This window comes from Hyperolius riggenbachi, chromosome 7, assembly GCF_040937935.1.
Source record: "Hyperolius riggenbachi isolate aHypRig1 chromosome 7, aHypRig1.pri, whole genome shotgun sequence".
In the NCBI taxonomy this organism is placed as follows: Eukaryota; Metazoa; Chordata; class Amphibia; order Anura; family Hyperoliidae; genus Hyperolius; species Hyperolius riggenbachi.
This window is the reverse complement of record NC_090652.1, coordinates 193713008-193730311: the sequence shown is the minus strand read 5'-3', so window position 1 is coordinate 193730311 and position 17304 is coordinate 193713008. Positions and strand designations below refer to the sequence as shown.

The 17304-nt window shown below is 41.1% G+C and overlaps 1 protein-coding gene across 1 annotated transcript in view; it reads right to left on the bottom strand.

The window, feature by feature from the left end:
* The window catches only part of PLEKHM3 (pleckstrin homology domain containing M3), a 436952-nt gene that overhangs the window by 291150 nt on the left and 128498 nt on the right, over positions 1-17304 (bottom strand). The window contains exon 4 of the mRNA XM_068244963.1: positions 12139-12284. Within this exon, the coding sequence (XP_068101064.1) occupies positions 12139-12284 (146 nt within the window). The remainder of the gene's footprint in view (positions 1-12138; positions 12285-17304) is intronic.

Below are 17304 nucleotides of genomic sequence, written 5' to 3'. Positions count from 1 at the left end.
ACCGACGTTTTCTTGATGTTTATTTTTTATGTGACTTTGATTACTTCAGTGATCCATTGTTTAACAGTGACAGTGCAAGCTGAAGAAACAAATTTAAGCTCTGAAGTTTCGATGAAGGAAAAGACACTATCCAGAGGAAAAGGCTATTCTTATGAAGAGTTTTTTTAAAGAAAGCACTGTAGATACCACAAATGACATTGTAGGATGTTTCTGCTTAGGGTCAGATAATGATTGTTGTTTACAATTGTTTTTTCAACATAATACAAATATAGGTGTCCAAGCAGTGATAGAATCAAGAGATGTATTCACTAAATTGACAGGACAATATATCCATAATGAAATAACAGGAAATATAAATTGTAGTTTAACTGAATTTAATTTCTGGTATGTACAAATCAAGGGTAATGACTCAGCAGTTTGGTCTGGAAATTTTACCAAAGGAACTGGAAGTGAATATAAGAAAGGGGAAAAGGGAGAAAAGGATGTTTTATTGTCCGAAGGTGTAATGGTATTCTTATTTCCTGATAGTAATGCCATTAAAAGTGATGCTGAAGGAGATATTAATAGATTTTGGAAATTTCAAATATCCAGAGGAGATGTAGTAGCAAATATAAAAATTAATTTGACCGTGACAAATATAGAGTATCCAGAGATTAAAGTTATGCCACGTTCTTTAGAAATCAGAGAAGGATATAAGGATATACAATTGATATGCAATACTAGTGTATTGTTACCTCCAAATGCAACTTTAACATGGAGTAAAAATAATGAATTTCTAGGAAATTTTTATAAGGGTAATATCCATGTGATTAATCAAGGTGCTAAAGGTAGTGTAAAATGGATAAATTCTAAATTGGTTTATTCTTTAAATGAAGTGGCTATGGAGAATAATGGAACCTATAAATGTTGTATTAGTTTACAAGGATTTCCTACTAAATGTGATATGACTCAAATCACAGTAAAATCTCCTGAAAGGACCATTTGTAATGATAAAAAATTCTACAAGGCAAGTCCTTTTCAATTCAATCATTTCCAGACCAAGCCATTGTTAAGAGAAGGTAGATTTGTGATAATTGTTTGGAAGTTTAATATTTCAAGTTGGAAAATTTCCACAAGATATCCAATATGCCAAAATTATCTTGCAAATTCGATACATGGAATGGAACAATGGTTTGAAAATAGTTTTGAAACTTTCCCTAGGAACAAACGAGGTATTATAGAAGGTATTTTAGGAGGCGCAGGAACCATTGGTGCCATAACTAACAGCTTGGATGTAAAAACTTTGAAATCTGATTTAGAAACAGTGGGTTTGTTAGGAGGTAAAGGATTAAAGGTGCAAAGGAATATAAACCAATTGATGGAGCATATGATAATACAAACTGCATCTGTATTAGGTTCTTCTGTATCACATTTGCAAGATATAGCTTTAATGTTGATTGATAGTGAACAGAAATCACAGTTGGCAAAGATATGTTTGGAAACCCAAACTGAATATTCAACAAATTTTAAAATTATAGCACAGGCTTTCCAAGGAGGAATAACACCTCTAGGAATACTACGAAATTTACCTAAGAAATATAAATATGCGTTAAATCATATAGATTTGTGGATTAATAAATGGTACGGATGCAATCAGTATGAATGCATTAGTACATCAATGATACCAATAGCGGGGAAAGAACAAATTTTAGTGCCTGTGACTATATTAGGGGTTCCAGTGAGTAATACACAATTATTGTATTATCAAATGTTTTATAATGATTTTGCCATGGATGAAAACAGTAATAATGTTGATCAATTAGATTTATCATCGTGTTTACATTTTCAATCAAAGGTTATTTGTTTGCCTAATCAGGGAAAACCTATTTATCATTCATGTTATCACAATCAGAGTCTGTGTACTGCAAGGATTGAAAGGGTTAACACTCACACTGATCTAATCACACACGTGGAACAAAGAAAGATATGTTTTCAAGTAATGTCCAGTGAAGAAATGGTTAAAGGGCATTTTAAATCGTGTGTTCATTCAGAAAAGTTAGTTAGAGGTTTGTACTGTATAGAAGGGGACATAAATGCAGTTAGTTTAAATGATTTAAGAATCAATATCACATCTTTGATATCTGAAGATGTTGATAGTCTCCCTATACAATATAATGTCTCACAAATAAATGAATTTCCCTGGGATAAATGGACACAAGAAATAATTAAAGACAAAGGATTATTGTTAACCCTAACTAAAGAGTTGCATGCGGCAGAAATTAGATTTAACCATCAGCAAGGAATATTGGAAAATGTAGAACATGATTTTATTACATTTTCTAGTACGTCTTTTTGGAATAGTTTGAAAAAATCGATAAGAACTTTAGGGAATACTTCAGTGTTATCAGCTGCAGGAAATTTATTATTACATCCTATATTCCTTTTGTTTATTATAATAATATTTTGTATTATATGTCAAATACTTTTAGCATTTAGAATTAGGAAATTTTATAGACTAATCAAAATAGAAATTAGGGAAATGGAATTATATATCAGAACTATGATTCAAAGGAAATTAAGACAATTGATTAATGTGGACAGAGATTTTGGAGATAGGGGAGCTTTACCAAATCTTCATAGACCAGTATGAATGGATATGAATGTGACGTGAATGGGAATTATGTATGATTTTAAAATATTATAATATTTTCAAGGGGGAGATATGAAATATTATATTTTGATAAAGTTTAATTGACAAGGATCCTGTTGATTAGACTTATGTCTGAGGTTATTTAATTAGTGGAAGTAATCTCCCATTTGGAAATATTGGAAGGTGAACAAGGGATCTATGGAAAGGTGGTTTGGCTTCTATTATAGTACAAGAGTCTTTGTCATCATTTTTCTGTCTTAAAAGTTGTTTAAAGGAGAAGCATATGCCACTCCAACCCCCATAGTAATATGAGATGCTTTCTCCCCCACAAGGTAGCTAGCCATCTGGCTTCTATTATTGGGAGTTGGGGGTAGGGAAATTCCTTTGCAAGACTGTTCAAAGCAGCTATTGAAATGCTCTTCTGAACGGCTGAATAAGGTTTACATAAGAAATCTAACAAGATTGTATTTGTATAATAATTATAGTATCTTTAGAATAGTGAGTTATATGTAAGAACATATATATAGTTAGTAATGAGTAGATAGATTATAATATTAATGAGTACATTTGTTTAGTATATAAATTTATATGTGTTAGTAGATAGAACTAAAGTATCATTTGAACCAACCAATCAGAAGGCAGCTGGGAGCCTGAGACGTCAGAAGCTTAGTTGTTATTTAAATAAAGGAGGAGGGAAGTTGAGGCACACACGCTGAACATTCTCAGATGGACTTTAGACTGATGCACACATATCTAAGTCCTACTATTCTCACAGACATTTCAAGACAAAGAAACTTTATTTAATTCTTATTTTATTTAAGATCTTTAATAACTCTTTTTATTTTACTTAGAAGATTTGTACTATGGACTTTGTATATTTATAAACTGAAACAATAAACCTCATTAAAAGGTGATTTTTGTTCAACGCCTATCTATCTGGAGAACAAAGACATTTGCTGGAAAAATTCATAAAAGCTTCTATTATAACAGTCGGGAATCCCCATTTATAGGAAATCTGTTTCTCACGGAGTGCGTCTGTAATAGGAATAAATTATCTTCTAGTCTGGAGTGTTGAGATCCTGATAAGGTGCAGGCAGTGACTGACCTTTCCTGGTTCTTGCAATCAAAGCTACCTTTATATGGTAGAAAAGGATCCGGACAATTTCATAGAGGGAACTTTATCAGGAAGAAAGGCTGGCTTAGGCAATCTATGTGCCCTATCTATGACCAATTCGTGTGCAGGGATAGTGGGTAATGCAGCTTTAACCAGGTTACGTACATAAGGTCTCAGCCCATCAGTGGTTACAGATTCTGGGATGCCCCTTATCTTAAAGCGGATTGAAACCCACCATTTCTTCTTTGCTCTAAAAAAATTATTTACAGCATATTCTATACAACCAGCATTTTTTTTTTTTTACGAGAACAGCATTCAGAGGGTTACACACTTGAAAGTTCAGTGCAGAGAAATCTAGACGTATCCGAAGTGTAGATAATGTTATCTTGTGTTTACTTAATTGTATCAAGTGAGGGATGTGACACATTATCTGACTGTGCAGAAGCTGCTGGACACAGACAGGAACTCAAAGCATTTCTGCCTTTAATACATAATGAATTAAACCAGTTATAAATAAAATGAAAAGTCAGCTCACAAAGCAAAAAACTGTACTTTTGGGAACGTATAATTTCTAAATGAATAAGAATACTTATGCACAAATGCAAATATGATAACTGTATGGCAGATAAAAAGTAGTAAAACATGTTTTTATTGAATATTATGTCAAGGTTTTATACCGCTTTAACATTGTTCCTCTGATTCCTATCCTCCGCATCAATCAATTTCTCTTTAAGCCAATCCACTTCCTCAAAGTGAACCTCCAGACTAAAAATCGACTCAGCAGAACTGAAAAGGCCTGGTGTTTCTTTAACAGTTTCACAGCATCAGAACTTTGTTTCTCTTATACAAGCCTCATTTTTAGCTGCACAGAAGAAAACTGCCCGGGCTTTTTTCCCCTGATGCTGTGCAAAGCATGATGGGATTTCTGATTTTGTTGTTCTCATTCTGCTGTTTTGGTGCAATTTTTTTTTTCATTTTGAATTTGACATTTGAAGCCTAGCGCATGCAGCTGGGAGGGGTAATCAGGACACAGGACAGTTGGAACTGTGTCTTATGCTCCTTGTCACCTCCTTTCAACCAAAAAGATGGCTTCCCCCATGACAAAGATGGCAGCCCCCATGAATCACAAACATTTGTCTGTTCTTTTAAAACCGGGTGGGTAAAAAATTATATTACCTATCTATTGTAATTAACATAACTAATGTAACTTAATGACAGTATGTCTGTTTAGGCTGAAGTTCCCCTTTAACAAATTCCTCGTGGACATCCTCAACCTTGTTGAGTACCTCTATGTCAGTCTTTCTCAACCTTTTTACACTGGAGGAACTCTGCAAATAACTTTAGGAACTCAAGGAACCCCTGCAAACAATGTTTTGATCTCGAGGAACCCCTGCATTTATTTTGCAGGAGGCATGGTCTTTAAAGGTGAACAAGGGAAAGAGCCGAAGCTCACAAGGTTTGCTTCCCCTGTGAGAACTGGGTTTTCCCTGACAAACCTACCACACTGGAGTCAAGTTCATTTCCACCTTACAGTTCCTCTTTAACCACTTCCTGCAAAACGGATGTTTTAAAACGTCAATTTTTTTTTTACACAAAACAGAAATTTTAAAATTATCTGTTTTGCAAGAGACACACTCACAATACATAGTTACATAATTACATAGTTATTTGGATTGTAAAAACACATACGTCCATCGAGTTCAACCAGAGAATAAAGTAGCCCCAAAAGGGAAAAAAAAAGCCTCCCTGGCTACAGATGGCAATCAGATAAAATCCCTAGATCAACACCACCAGGAATTACTTAGTAATTATAGCCATGGATGTCTTTCAACCTAAGGAAAGCATCTAAGTCCTCTTTAAATGCAGATATAGAATTTGCCATAACTACTTCCTGCGGCAATACATTTCACATTTTAACCGGTTCAGCACCGCAGTGCCGAAATTCTCATGCATCCGAGCAACGTTCACCTCCCATTCATTGGCCTATAACTTTATTGCTACTTATCACAATGAATTGATCTATATCTTGTTTTTTCCGCCACTAATTAGGCTTTCTTTGGGAAGTACATTTTGCTAAGAATTATTTTTTTCTAAATCTATTTTAACAGGAAGATTAAGAAAGAAATGAAAAAAATTCATTATTTCTCAGTTTTTGGCCATTATAGTTTGAAATTAATATACGCTACCGTAATTAAAACTCATGTATTTTATTTGCCCATCTGTCCTGGTTATTACACCGTTTAAACGATGTCCCTATCACAATTTATGGTGCCGATATTTCATTTAGAAATAAAGGTGCATTTTTTCAATTTGTGGCCATCACTATTTATAAGATTATAATTTTAAATAATATAATAACATATTGTCTTGACATGCATATTTAAAAAGTTCAGACCCTTGGGTAACTAGTTATGTTGTTTTTGGTTTTTTTTATTGTATTTTTTTTTTAATAAAAAAAGTGTATGTGGGTAATTTTTGGTGTGGGAGGGAAACTGCTAATTTTAAATGTAAAATAATATTTTTTTTTTATTAAAAATGTATGTGGGTGCAGTTTACTATTTGGCCACAAGATGGCCAAAGTGAAAAAAAGTCCTGGATGCGAACGATCTCGCATCCAGGAACTAAAATGCTGGGGAGAAGTTTCTTGGGGGCAGAAATACTGCGCTCTCTGGAGAGAAAGCGTCGGTATTTCTGCGGGGAAGTTAGATCGGTGAATGGGAATTATATTCCCATTCACTGATCGGGGGGCTAGCGGCGGGAGCGCGCGCGGGGGCGCGCCCGATCACACGCACCAGCCGGCGGCAGCAGCAGTGCCTATCTGGACGAGGAAGCTCGTCCAGATAGGCTGAACTGGTTAATCACTCTTACTGTAAATAATCCTTTCCTAAATAAATGGCTAAACCGGTTTTCCTCCATGCGCAGATCATATCCTCTAAAAACCTAGGGACAAAAAGCTCACCCGACAATCTTTTATATTGCCCTCTGATGTATTTATACATGTTAATTAGATCTCCTCTATGGCGTCTTTTCTCCAGACTAAATAAGCCCAGTTTATCTAACCTTTCCTGGTAAGTGAGACCTTCCATCCCTTTTATCAATTTTATTGCTCATCTCTGCACTTGTTCTAAAACTGCAATATCTTTCCTGTAATGCGGTGCCCAGAACTGAATTCCATATTCCAGATGTGGTCTTACTAGAGAGTTAAACAGGGGCAATATCATGCTAGCATATCGAGTTTTTATTTCCCTTTTAATGCATCCTAACATTTTATTTGCGTAAGCTGCAGTGGCTTGGCATTGTTGTCGATTAGTACTTCTAAATCCTTCTCCTAGTTTGATGTCTCCATCTGTATTCCGTTTATTTTGTATGGTGCTACACCATTGGTATGACCAAATGCATGACTTTACATTTGTCAACATTGAATTTCATCTGCCATTTATGTGCCCATATAGCCATCCTATCCAAATCTTGTTACAATATGTCACTATCCCCCTGAGAGTTGAGGATCCTGCACAATTTTGTATCATCTGCAAAAATAGCAAAATTGCTTTCTACTTCATCTACTAGGTTATTAATAAACATATTGAAGAGCACTGGGCTCACTACTGACCCCTGTGGGACCCCACTGCAAAGTCACCCAGTTTGAATAAGAGTCATTGGCCACAACTCTTTGTATTGCCCTCTGTTAATCAACATAGTAGCCGCTCTAGTGAAGTATTGCGGTAGCGATACATCACTTCCGCGCAGCTTTGCTGAGCACTGCTTAAAGCTTAGTTATGCATGCTATGCTGCCACTAGAATACGTAGCGTGCTTGCCAAGAAAATTAAGTTGCGCTGATTTAATAGCCTCCTGTTGCTCGCGCTATTTTGCTTAGTGAATCAACCACAATATGTGTTATTGAGCATATACTATGAAAGTTAATCTTCATATATAGCAAAAAGAGCATAGAACTAGGTCCTTTGAAGCAGCACCACTCAATTATACTATTCAAAAATAATTTATGATATTTTTGAATACAATAATTGTGTGGTGCTGCTTCAAAGGACCTAGTGCTCTGGTCTTTTTGCTATTCATTCTATGGTCTTAGCACACACAACAGATAGTTGTTGCTAAGATATCTGCTATCGTAATCTTCATATATGTAAAAGTGTCCATTAATGCATGTGTTGGGCAGAATGCAGATCTACATCTGAATTGTTCTGTAGAGAGACATGAAATTCAGATTTTGAACAATTTAAAAGTTACGTATTCAGATCACAAAACGCAATTCAGACCTTAGCGAGCCACAAACATGGCACATACTCCATGCCCCGCCTTGCGGGCTGAGCTGCACCTTGCCCCACCGTGTGGCTTCAGCGTGCTCTGGGTAACTATAGTAACATGAGTTACTGTACGCTAACTGGGGCCAATGGTCCACGGGACCACGGCTCCATAAATGGGAACAATCACTGCACTCTCTGTGATTGGCCCCACTGACATAGCTGTGCTCCTGCTTTCGGGACTATCGACTCCAATCAGTGCAAAGTAACTCATATTATTATAGTTAACCAGAGCACACTAAAGCTGCGCTGCAGGGCATGATGCAGCTCAAACCGCGAGGCTGGGCATGGAGATCAAGCACTGGGGGGGTTGGGGCTGGGGAGAGGAGGACTATCGGGACATAGTGCAGCTCTATGGCTGCATGTTACTACGGTTACCCACAGCACGCTGAAGTTGCGTAATGGGGCATGGTGCAGCTCAAGCGCTGGGGGGAAGAGGAGGACGCATGCCCAGACAAAGTGCAGCTCCATGGCTGCAGAACAGAGGAGGATGCTGCACCGGGAAGAGAGGGACACAGGAGGACAGTGGAGGGCATGGGGTTAGAGGAGGACAGAGAAGACCACAGGGTCAGAGAAGGACACAGGGAGACAGAAGAGGACACGGGGACACTAAAGGTACAAAGGGGGATACATAGGCACACAAAGGGGACATAATAATTGGGGGGGAGAAGATCCACAAGATGCCCGTGCATCATGGACGCACCAGGTTTTATTTTTTTCCCTGGTTTTTGTCCACTTCAAATGTAAGTGTTGGGCATAAAATCAATTCTTTATTTTTATCTGGTTAACAAGTATTAAGGATGCTAACCAGGCAATCATAAAGGTAAAAATCACTATTAGTTTTCTTGTTGATAAATGATCATTCCCCAGTTTACCTGACTCTTATTTGGTACACTGTCGCACAAAGGAAGTTGCAGGGCATGCTGGGCTGTCTTTTTTTGCTTCTTTACTTTCCCCTCAGACTTACTAAGACAGCCTGATTGGCTGAAGCCTCTATCCCTCCTGTTTTCCCCTCCCACACCTCTGTTCCTCTCTGATTGGTCCATATTTCTTATACTGAGACAATGCACTTTCTATTGCAGAGCTGGGTGGAAGTGCCTGAAGACTGGGAGGAGGGCGGGCAATGCATACACAATCAGGCACAGCAGAGTAAGGGAGGAAGTGACATCAGGATTGACTTCAACGTAGACACAGTTAAAATGGAGAATCCTTTTTTTATTATAGAAAAATCACTCAAGTCAAAACGTGGACAGTGCAATACATATGTTATGTAAGTAGGGCAAGTATTTATCTACTTATGTGTTGTTGTTTTTTTATGAGCTAGTATGGATGAGAGCTCCTTTTTAACTTAGTTGTGTCTAATGCTAGGTACACACGATGACATTTTCTGGCAGATTTACTGTCAGATCTATTATATTGAACATGTCCAATCGGTTTTCGGATTGATTTTCCAATCGAATCTCAGTAGAAGTGAACGAAAAATCTATCAAAAATCAGATCTGACATGTTGGAAATAATCGGACAGCAAATCTGCCAGAAAATCTCATCGTGTGTACTTAGCATTATGGTCTGGAGCATCTTATAGTCCAAAAAGTGTGGCAAGTTCACTGAAGTCAATGGGAACTGCTATAATTGTGAACCCAATCCAGAACTTGATTCAGTTTGGTGGTTGCTGCCATAAGTCAATCAAACTGCAGCAAGATTCTGTTAAGAAATCTTAATTTTTGCTGATGGTACAACTCTAAACTGCAGGTGAAATCTCTGTAGAGTACAACATGTCAGTGCATCTTTATTATTTCAAATTCAGTTAATCTTTATAGACTTTCAAAACTCACTGGATACATGACTCGATATCGGTCGCGGTTTCAGGAACGCATGGAGAACACAAGTGCATAGACTGCATTGCCTGATGTTCCCATCCATGGTTGCTTTTCACCGCATAATTGCAATACATGGTTTCAAGTGAAAATACGCAAGCACGTTGCGATTCCCATTCATTATAATGAACGTGATATCACAACTGCATTGGCGAAAATGGTGCAGGAACGAGAGTGCCATGCTTTGCAGTGCCACCCATGTTTCCCATTGTGCTCAAATAGGGAAGGGGCCTAGCTGATTTTACATGTTATGTTATTACACCCAGTGTTCTCCCCAGTCTCTTTTAGCTGGGTGCTTCACCCGGCTAATTTTGATGAGTACCGACTGTCATCAGCTTGCCTTCTCATCCTCCTCCAATGCTGTAAGTAACGTTGTGCCAGCCCTGTATTTCCTTCGTCGCGCCCCACCCAGCTACTTTTTTATGCCACCCAGCCGGAAAAAAATTGTGGGGAGAATACGGACATCTTTGATCAATTTTTAAAAAAGGACCATATAGTATGGACTTTTATTAAGTAAAAGAAAAATCTGTCTCTTCCTTAGATAAATTGTATATATTGCATACTATGGCTTAGTGAAGTTTTTATATATGAGAATTGCAGAGGAGTATTAGATTAGTAAGATCAGGTAATTTGTATGGCCATCTAATAAATGCTGTTCCTTATTCCTGCTCTTACATTGTGCAGTAGTAATCGATATGTCCAGTGAGGGGCTCTCTGCAGACGAACTCCAGAACCAGAAAGTAAAAAACAAACAAACAAAAAAAACAAAACAGAAAACCAGGAGCACGGATATTGTGTAGTATTTATGGACATTGGAATAAAGACGATCAAGAGTGCTACATATAAAGGTGGTTTGCAAAGGGCAACACTAATTGAAAGCTTGTGAAGAATACCATCTCCATGTGGATAGGTCTGGATTCTTCCCTACGAGGTTGTCGGTCCCTTTCCAATCAAAAAACAAAACAAAAAAACAAACAAAAAACATTGGATAATATCACAGGGATTGGTCCCTAACTAGGGCATAGAAACTATAATGGGTGGGAGGATGCACCCCAGGGTGTATATAAGCTATTTTAAACAATAGGAGGTCTTACCTCGGGTGAGAAATGGAATTTGAAAAATATTTATTAGACCCAAATAATGACACTTTTCACGGGCCTTAAGATGGCCTCGCACCATACAATTAAAAGGTGCAATTTTACACCAATTCGACACCAATACCTAAAAAAACAAAAGCTTTTTTTTTATTTGTTCGAGAAATCTGATTGAATTTCCCATTTTTATTGAAAAAAAAGAAGATCGGGAGTGTTGGATTTTTCTGGTCAATTTTTATCAAAATGGTATGGTGTATGGTAGATTGTCAATTACTTGATATACAGACCCAAGCAAGTTTTCAATCATTTTTTTCATAATTGTGGAAAAATTTTACATGTGTTTGGTACAATTGTAAAATGTTTGAAATGTTACAATCAGTCAGAAAAATTGATAGCAATTCTTGAATTGAAAAGCTAATTAAAAAAATTGTATGGGGTGGGGCCACCTTTACTCGCTTCTTTAGATACATATAACTGTCTTTTCAGAGAAACACAGTACATTAGGAGCGTCCTAGTCCACTGTGTTTCTTTGAAGAGACACTGCAATACTGACCTGAAGAAGCAGGTAAGCCATGAAATGCGTCATCATTTGTGTCCAATAAATATATTTTTCCACTTATTGATTAAAATAGCTTACAAGAGCCATATACACCCTCATATACTTCCATTATGCAAGCTACTGCTACTGTCAATCTGCTTGGGGACAGAGCTCTTCTACAACCTGTGGTAAAAAGAAAAGTGCTTATTCTAATGAGCTACATATCCATTATAGATATTTTGCTGTAAAGTTTTAAAGTTAAATTTTGAACAGCATTAACGTGGACAATATAAAAACAAAGGCATGGTGCTACTATAGAAAACCGTTTTAAAATAAAAACTATTCCCAGAGTTTCTCTAAAATTGTTCAGAATAAATATTATTGTAAAAATCCTAAACAAAAGAATGAAATGTATGTAGTGGAAAACTTTTTTTTCTATTACTTAAACATATATCAAGCTAATCAGTTCTTTTATCCACAAATATGATTTCACACTGTTTTTCACAAGGTTAGAACTACTTATATAATTAATTATTTATTCAGGATTTCAATTACAATTTCCATACCTTGTGTTTGGAAGTGTCCCAGTTGTGCACAATTCGAGCAGGTATGAGGAAACCATCATCCACGTGGCAGATACTACAGTAATACCAACCACTATAACTGCACACTTTGGCTTTTCCATTGCTAAGACCTATGGGTCTCTGGCAACCTGCAACAATTAAAATTGAAACATAAATGAGTATACAACGAAATGATATAGCAAAAATAAGGTAGTTTCCACAGTACTATATATCTGAGAAACATTGGCTTACAATTGCAAAGACACACATAGTACTTTTTGCATCTAGAGGGATAGAAATATATTTCAGTCTCCCATCACAGTAGACTATCCTAAAACCAGCAAAGCATAAGCCAAGGGTCCTAATTCAAAAAACATTTCACCTACGTTTTCTCACAGGACATATATTTTCTAATTTCCTCTACAAAATACAACAGCATGTTGATAATAATTTACTGTATTATCTTTGCAGCCACAAGATAATACAATCAATTATTACATGGCCTTTTTACTCTTAAAGCGGAACTGAAATTAAAAAAAAGTATTTTACTTACCTGGGGCTTCTGTCAGCCCCTTGCAGCCTTCCTGTCCTGCACCGGTCCTCCACGATCCTCCATTCTCCCGCCACCAGCTACTTTTGGTACTGTCCTACCGTCAACTTGTAAGTCGACGGCAAGCCACGTGTATCTTTCCCGCATGAAACAGTGTCCTGTGCTAATTGCGTAAGACGATATTGCGGAGAAAGATACGCGTGGCCCGGGGAGTGCAGGCGCAGTTGCCGAGTCTACAGAACCGAAAGTAGCTGGCGGTGGGAGAATGGAGGATCGTGGAGGATCGTGGAGAACCGGCGCAGGACAGGACAGGAAGGCTGCAAGGGGCTGGCAGATGCCCCAGGTAAGTTCCGCTTTAATGTTTATACCTTAAATGTTTATACCTTAGATGTTTTACAAGTATTTTTGAAGAGGATAATGTTTTGTACCTTAATTGCATAAGGTAAAGATTTTCTCTACAATTAAAAGTTGGTTCTCCTCCTGATTTCAATACAGATATATATCCTGATACTAAAGAAAGATTACTATTGGTGTGGTGGTATACCTCCTAGGATATTGTCTTATGTTTATTAACAACCTCCCAAATTGTCTTTACTTGCAGGTCACTTGATGGACAGACCAGCCTACCATGACATTCTATGGTGCTATGCTGTACCTACTGCCATGCTGTGGCTCCTTAACCTCCTGGGCAATACAATAAAATCGCCAGCGAGGCGGCGCAGCACTTTTTTTAAATTTATTTTTTTAATCATGTAGCTAGCCTAGCGCTAGCTACATGATAGCCGCTGTGCAGCGACATCCCCCCACCCCTTCCGATCGCCTCCGGCGATCAGAGAAAACAGGAAATCCCATTCAGAATGGGATTTCCTGTTTGGCTCCCACTGTTGCCATGGCGACGATCGGGATGATGTCATCCACGTCATGGTGTTGGAGGGAGTCCCGATCCACCCCTTAGCGCTGCCTGGCGGTGATTGGCCAGGCTGCGCATGGGGTCTCGGCGGGGGGGGGGGCCTCTAATGCGACAGGTAGCGGCGAATCGGCGCGGAGCAGTGGCGATCGGCGTGTACACACAGCTAACAAGTGCTGGCTAACAAAAAAAAATGCAAATCGGCCCACCAGGGCCTGAGAAATCCTCCGCGGCGGCTTACCCCGAACTCAGCTCGGGATTATCGCCCACGAGGTTAAATCACCTCTGGTCTGCAACATAATAAGGAAATGTTAGCTGTCGCTACAGCTAACTGACTTAGGAAGCACTCTCTAGACCAGGGCTTTTCAATCCTGTCCTCAAGTACCACCAACAGTGCATGCTTTGCAGAAAACCATAAACATTCACAGGTGAGGTAATTAGTGTCTCAGCAGAGCTGATTAACTGCCCCTGTGGATTTCCACAAAACATGCACCGTTGGTGGTACTTGAGAACAGGGTTGAAAAGCCCTACCCTAGACCAATGATCCTAATCTAAATAGGTGCACATTTTCAAAACTGTGAATGTGCACCTATTTATACTAGTTCTGATTTTATCCTTTTTTTTTATGTCCAGATGGAATGGAGGGGTCATCTCTCATAGGTGCTGTCCTAAGATGACCTGGAAAAAAAAAAACACCCAACCCAACAGCCATCTAGCGATGATGGGCAGATTCGACCAAGAGACAGATCTATCGGCTGCCCATATACTGCAGGCCGATTCCCAATCAATTTCATGTTAAAATCCATGCGGAATCAGCCTTATAACACCGCATCCGCTGCCATCCCGGCCCAACGCTGCCCCCCACAGGGGTGGCGCTGATCCGGAGGATCAGCGCCACCCCTGTCCCTGCAGCAGGAGGAGGAACACTGCTGCCGCTGTCCCCGCAGCCCGGAGGTCCGGCTGCTCGGCCACCCACGTGGCCTCTGGCATCCACCCGGTTGGAGCGTCACCGCTGCGCTGTCCCTGCAGTCCCGAGGCCCTGCTTGGCCACCAGTGTACTCCTGGACTCCATCTTCGCCAGAGAGTCTCCGCTGCCACCTCTCCGTCTCTGCTACACACCGGGAAGGGCTCAAGCTACTCTGGTAAGCAAGTTTATCTGCCACCCTCGCACCCTTGCTTGCACCCATGCTCGCCCTGTCTGCACATCTGAACTCTGTGCCCTAGCATCCTTGTTTGCCCTTCCTGTACACTGGATCTCCGTGCTGGACCTGTGTATCCAGCTGCCTGCCACAATGTGTATCGCCTGCTATCTGCCTGCTACCCTGCCTGCTACTGGTGCTCTCTTGCCTCATCTGCTCTGCACACCTTGCTAGTCCTGCTTTATCCATCTGCTCTGTGCACCTTGCTGGTCCTGCTCACATACTGCCTGCCACAGAGACCGCTTGACTGTTACTGCCTGTTACCTGCACTTTACAAACTACCTGCCACAGTGACTGCTTGACTGTTACTGCCTGTTACCTGCACCTGCCCCCTGCATATTCCATAGCAGCTCCATGGCTCTGAAGCCGCCGCACTCCCCAAGCACGACGGGCATCACCACGCACACCAGAGAGGAACTCCTGCTATGGGAGGCCTGCAGCGCAGAGTCCCATGCATCCCTGCGGGACACAGTCTGGGCACACATCGGGCTACATACCAGGAGGGCCAGGTGGGCCAGCAGAAGATACCGCCCCAGGGGAAAGAGAGCAGGAGTCCAAGTGAAGCTTAAAAGAAAGGGCCTGCGTTCACCCATCCCAGCCATTCTCCTGGCTAACGTCTGCTCCCTCCCAAACAAGCTTGATGAACTGCTCATACTGCTAGGACGCAATCGTTCAATGGGCACAAACACCCCAGTCCTTTGCTTCACTGAAACGTGGCTGAACGACACCATCCCGGACAACTCCCTCCAACTGCCCGGCTTAAACCTCTTCCGCGCAGACCGTGACAGCGCACTCTCCGGAAAACAGAGGGGGGATGGCATCTGCTTCTATATCAAGGCCACCTGGTGCACAAACACATCCATCATGGACAGTCACTGCTCCCCTGACATTGAGTTCCTACTCATAAATTGCAAACCTCAATATTCACCAAGAGAATTCTCCTCCTACGTTCTTGTAGGAGTATATATCCCCCCCAGTGCCAACACCAAGATCGCTCAGCGTACAATCAGCGACACCATCTCGAGGTGGGAGACATCCCTCCCGGACTCCCTCTTCATCGTCTGCGGGGACTTCAACAGCGCGAATCTCCACACGGAGATGCCTCGCTACAAACAACACATTACTTGCCCCACCAGGAATCAGAACACCCTGGACCATTGCTACACGGTCCTCAAGAAGGCGTATAAACCTATTCGCCAGGCTCCCCTGGGCAACTCTGACCACTGCCTAATCCATCTAATTCCAACCTACAGAAGGCACCTTGAATCATCCAAGCCAGTCCTCAGGACTGTGAGAAAGTGGACAGAAGAAGCTAAGCTACAACTGCAGGCCTGCTTTGACTGCACAGACTGGGCCACCCTCGAGACAGCCTGCCTGGAGGAATGGACAGAGAACGTCATCTCCTACATCAGCTTCTGCGAGGAGCTGTGCATCCCCACAAAAACCTTCAGGGCCTATCCCAACAACAAGCCCTGGTTTAACGGCAAGTTACGCCGGCTCCGAAAAATCAAGGAAGAAGCGCACAAGTCCGGGACACCAGAGGAATTCAAGGCAGCCAGATACACCCTCAAGCGTGAACTGAGCGCAGCAAAGAGGGACTACTCCAACAAGCTGGGGCTCCGCCTACGCTCAAACAACACACGGGAGGTCTGGCAAGGTCTTAGGGCAGCCACAAATTTCAAAACTTCTCCCCAACATGCACCCCCGAGCCTCGAGCTAGCAGAAAAACTCAACGAATTCTACTGCAGGTTTGAACATCAACCAACCCTGGTAGGGGGCCAACCACTGGGCACCCCCCATACCCACCTCTCCTAGTACTGGTGGTGCCCTCCCAGAACCAGCTGTGGTCCAGGCGACAGACGTACTCAGGCACCTCCGGAAACTTAATCCTAGGAGAGCCTCTGGCCCAGACGGCGTGTCATCCATGTGCCTAAGATCCTGCGCTAGCCAGCTAGCCCCGGTGCTGACCTCCATTTTTCAGAATTCCCTGTTGGCTGGCAAAGTACCCTCCTGCCTTAAAAGGTCCACCATCATCCCACTCCCCAAAAAACCAGGTGTCACGGATCTCAACAACTACAGACCCTTGGCCCTCACCTCAACGGTCATGAAGATCCTTGAAAAACTAGTCCTCACCCATCTGAAAAACTCCACCAACGCCCTCCTAGACCCACTTCAATTTGCATACAGGGCAAACAGGTCCGTAGAGGATGCCATCAACATCAGTCTGGCATACACTATGGAACATCTGGACAGACCCAACACGTACGCCAGGATCCTCTTCCTGGACTTTAGCTCTGCTTTCAATACGATCTGCCCGAACATCCTGTATAACAACTTAGCGCAACTTGGGCTTGATGGTAATCTCTGCACATGGATCAAGGACTTCCTCACAAACAGGACGCAACAGGTCAGACTTGGTAGCTGCCTCTCCCAAACGAGGACCACAAATACTGGCGCCCCCCAAGGCTGTGTACTGTCTCCGATCCTGTTTTCCCTGTACACAGATGCTCCTC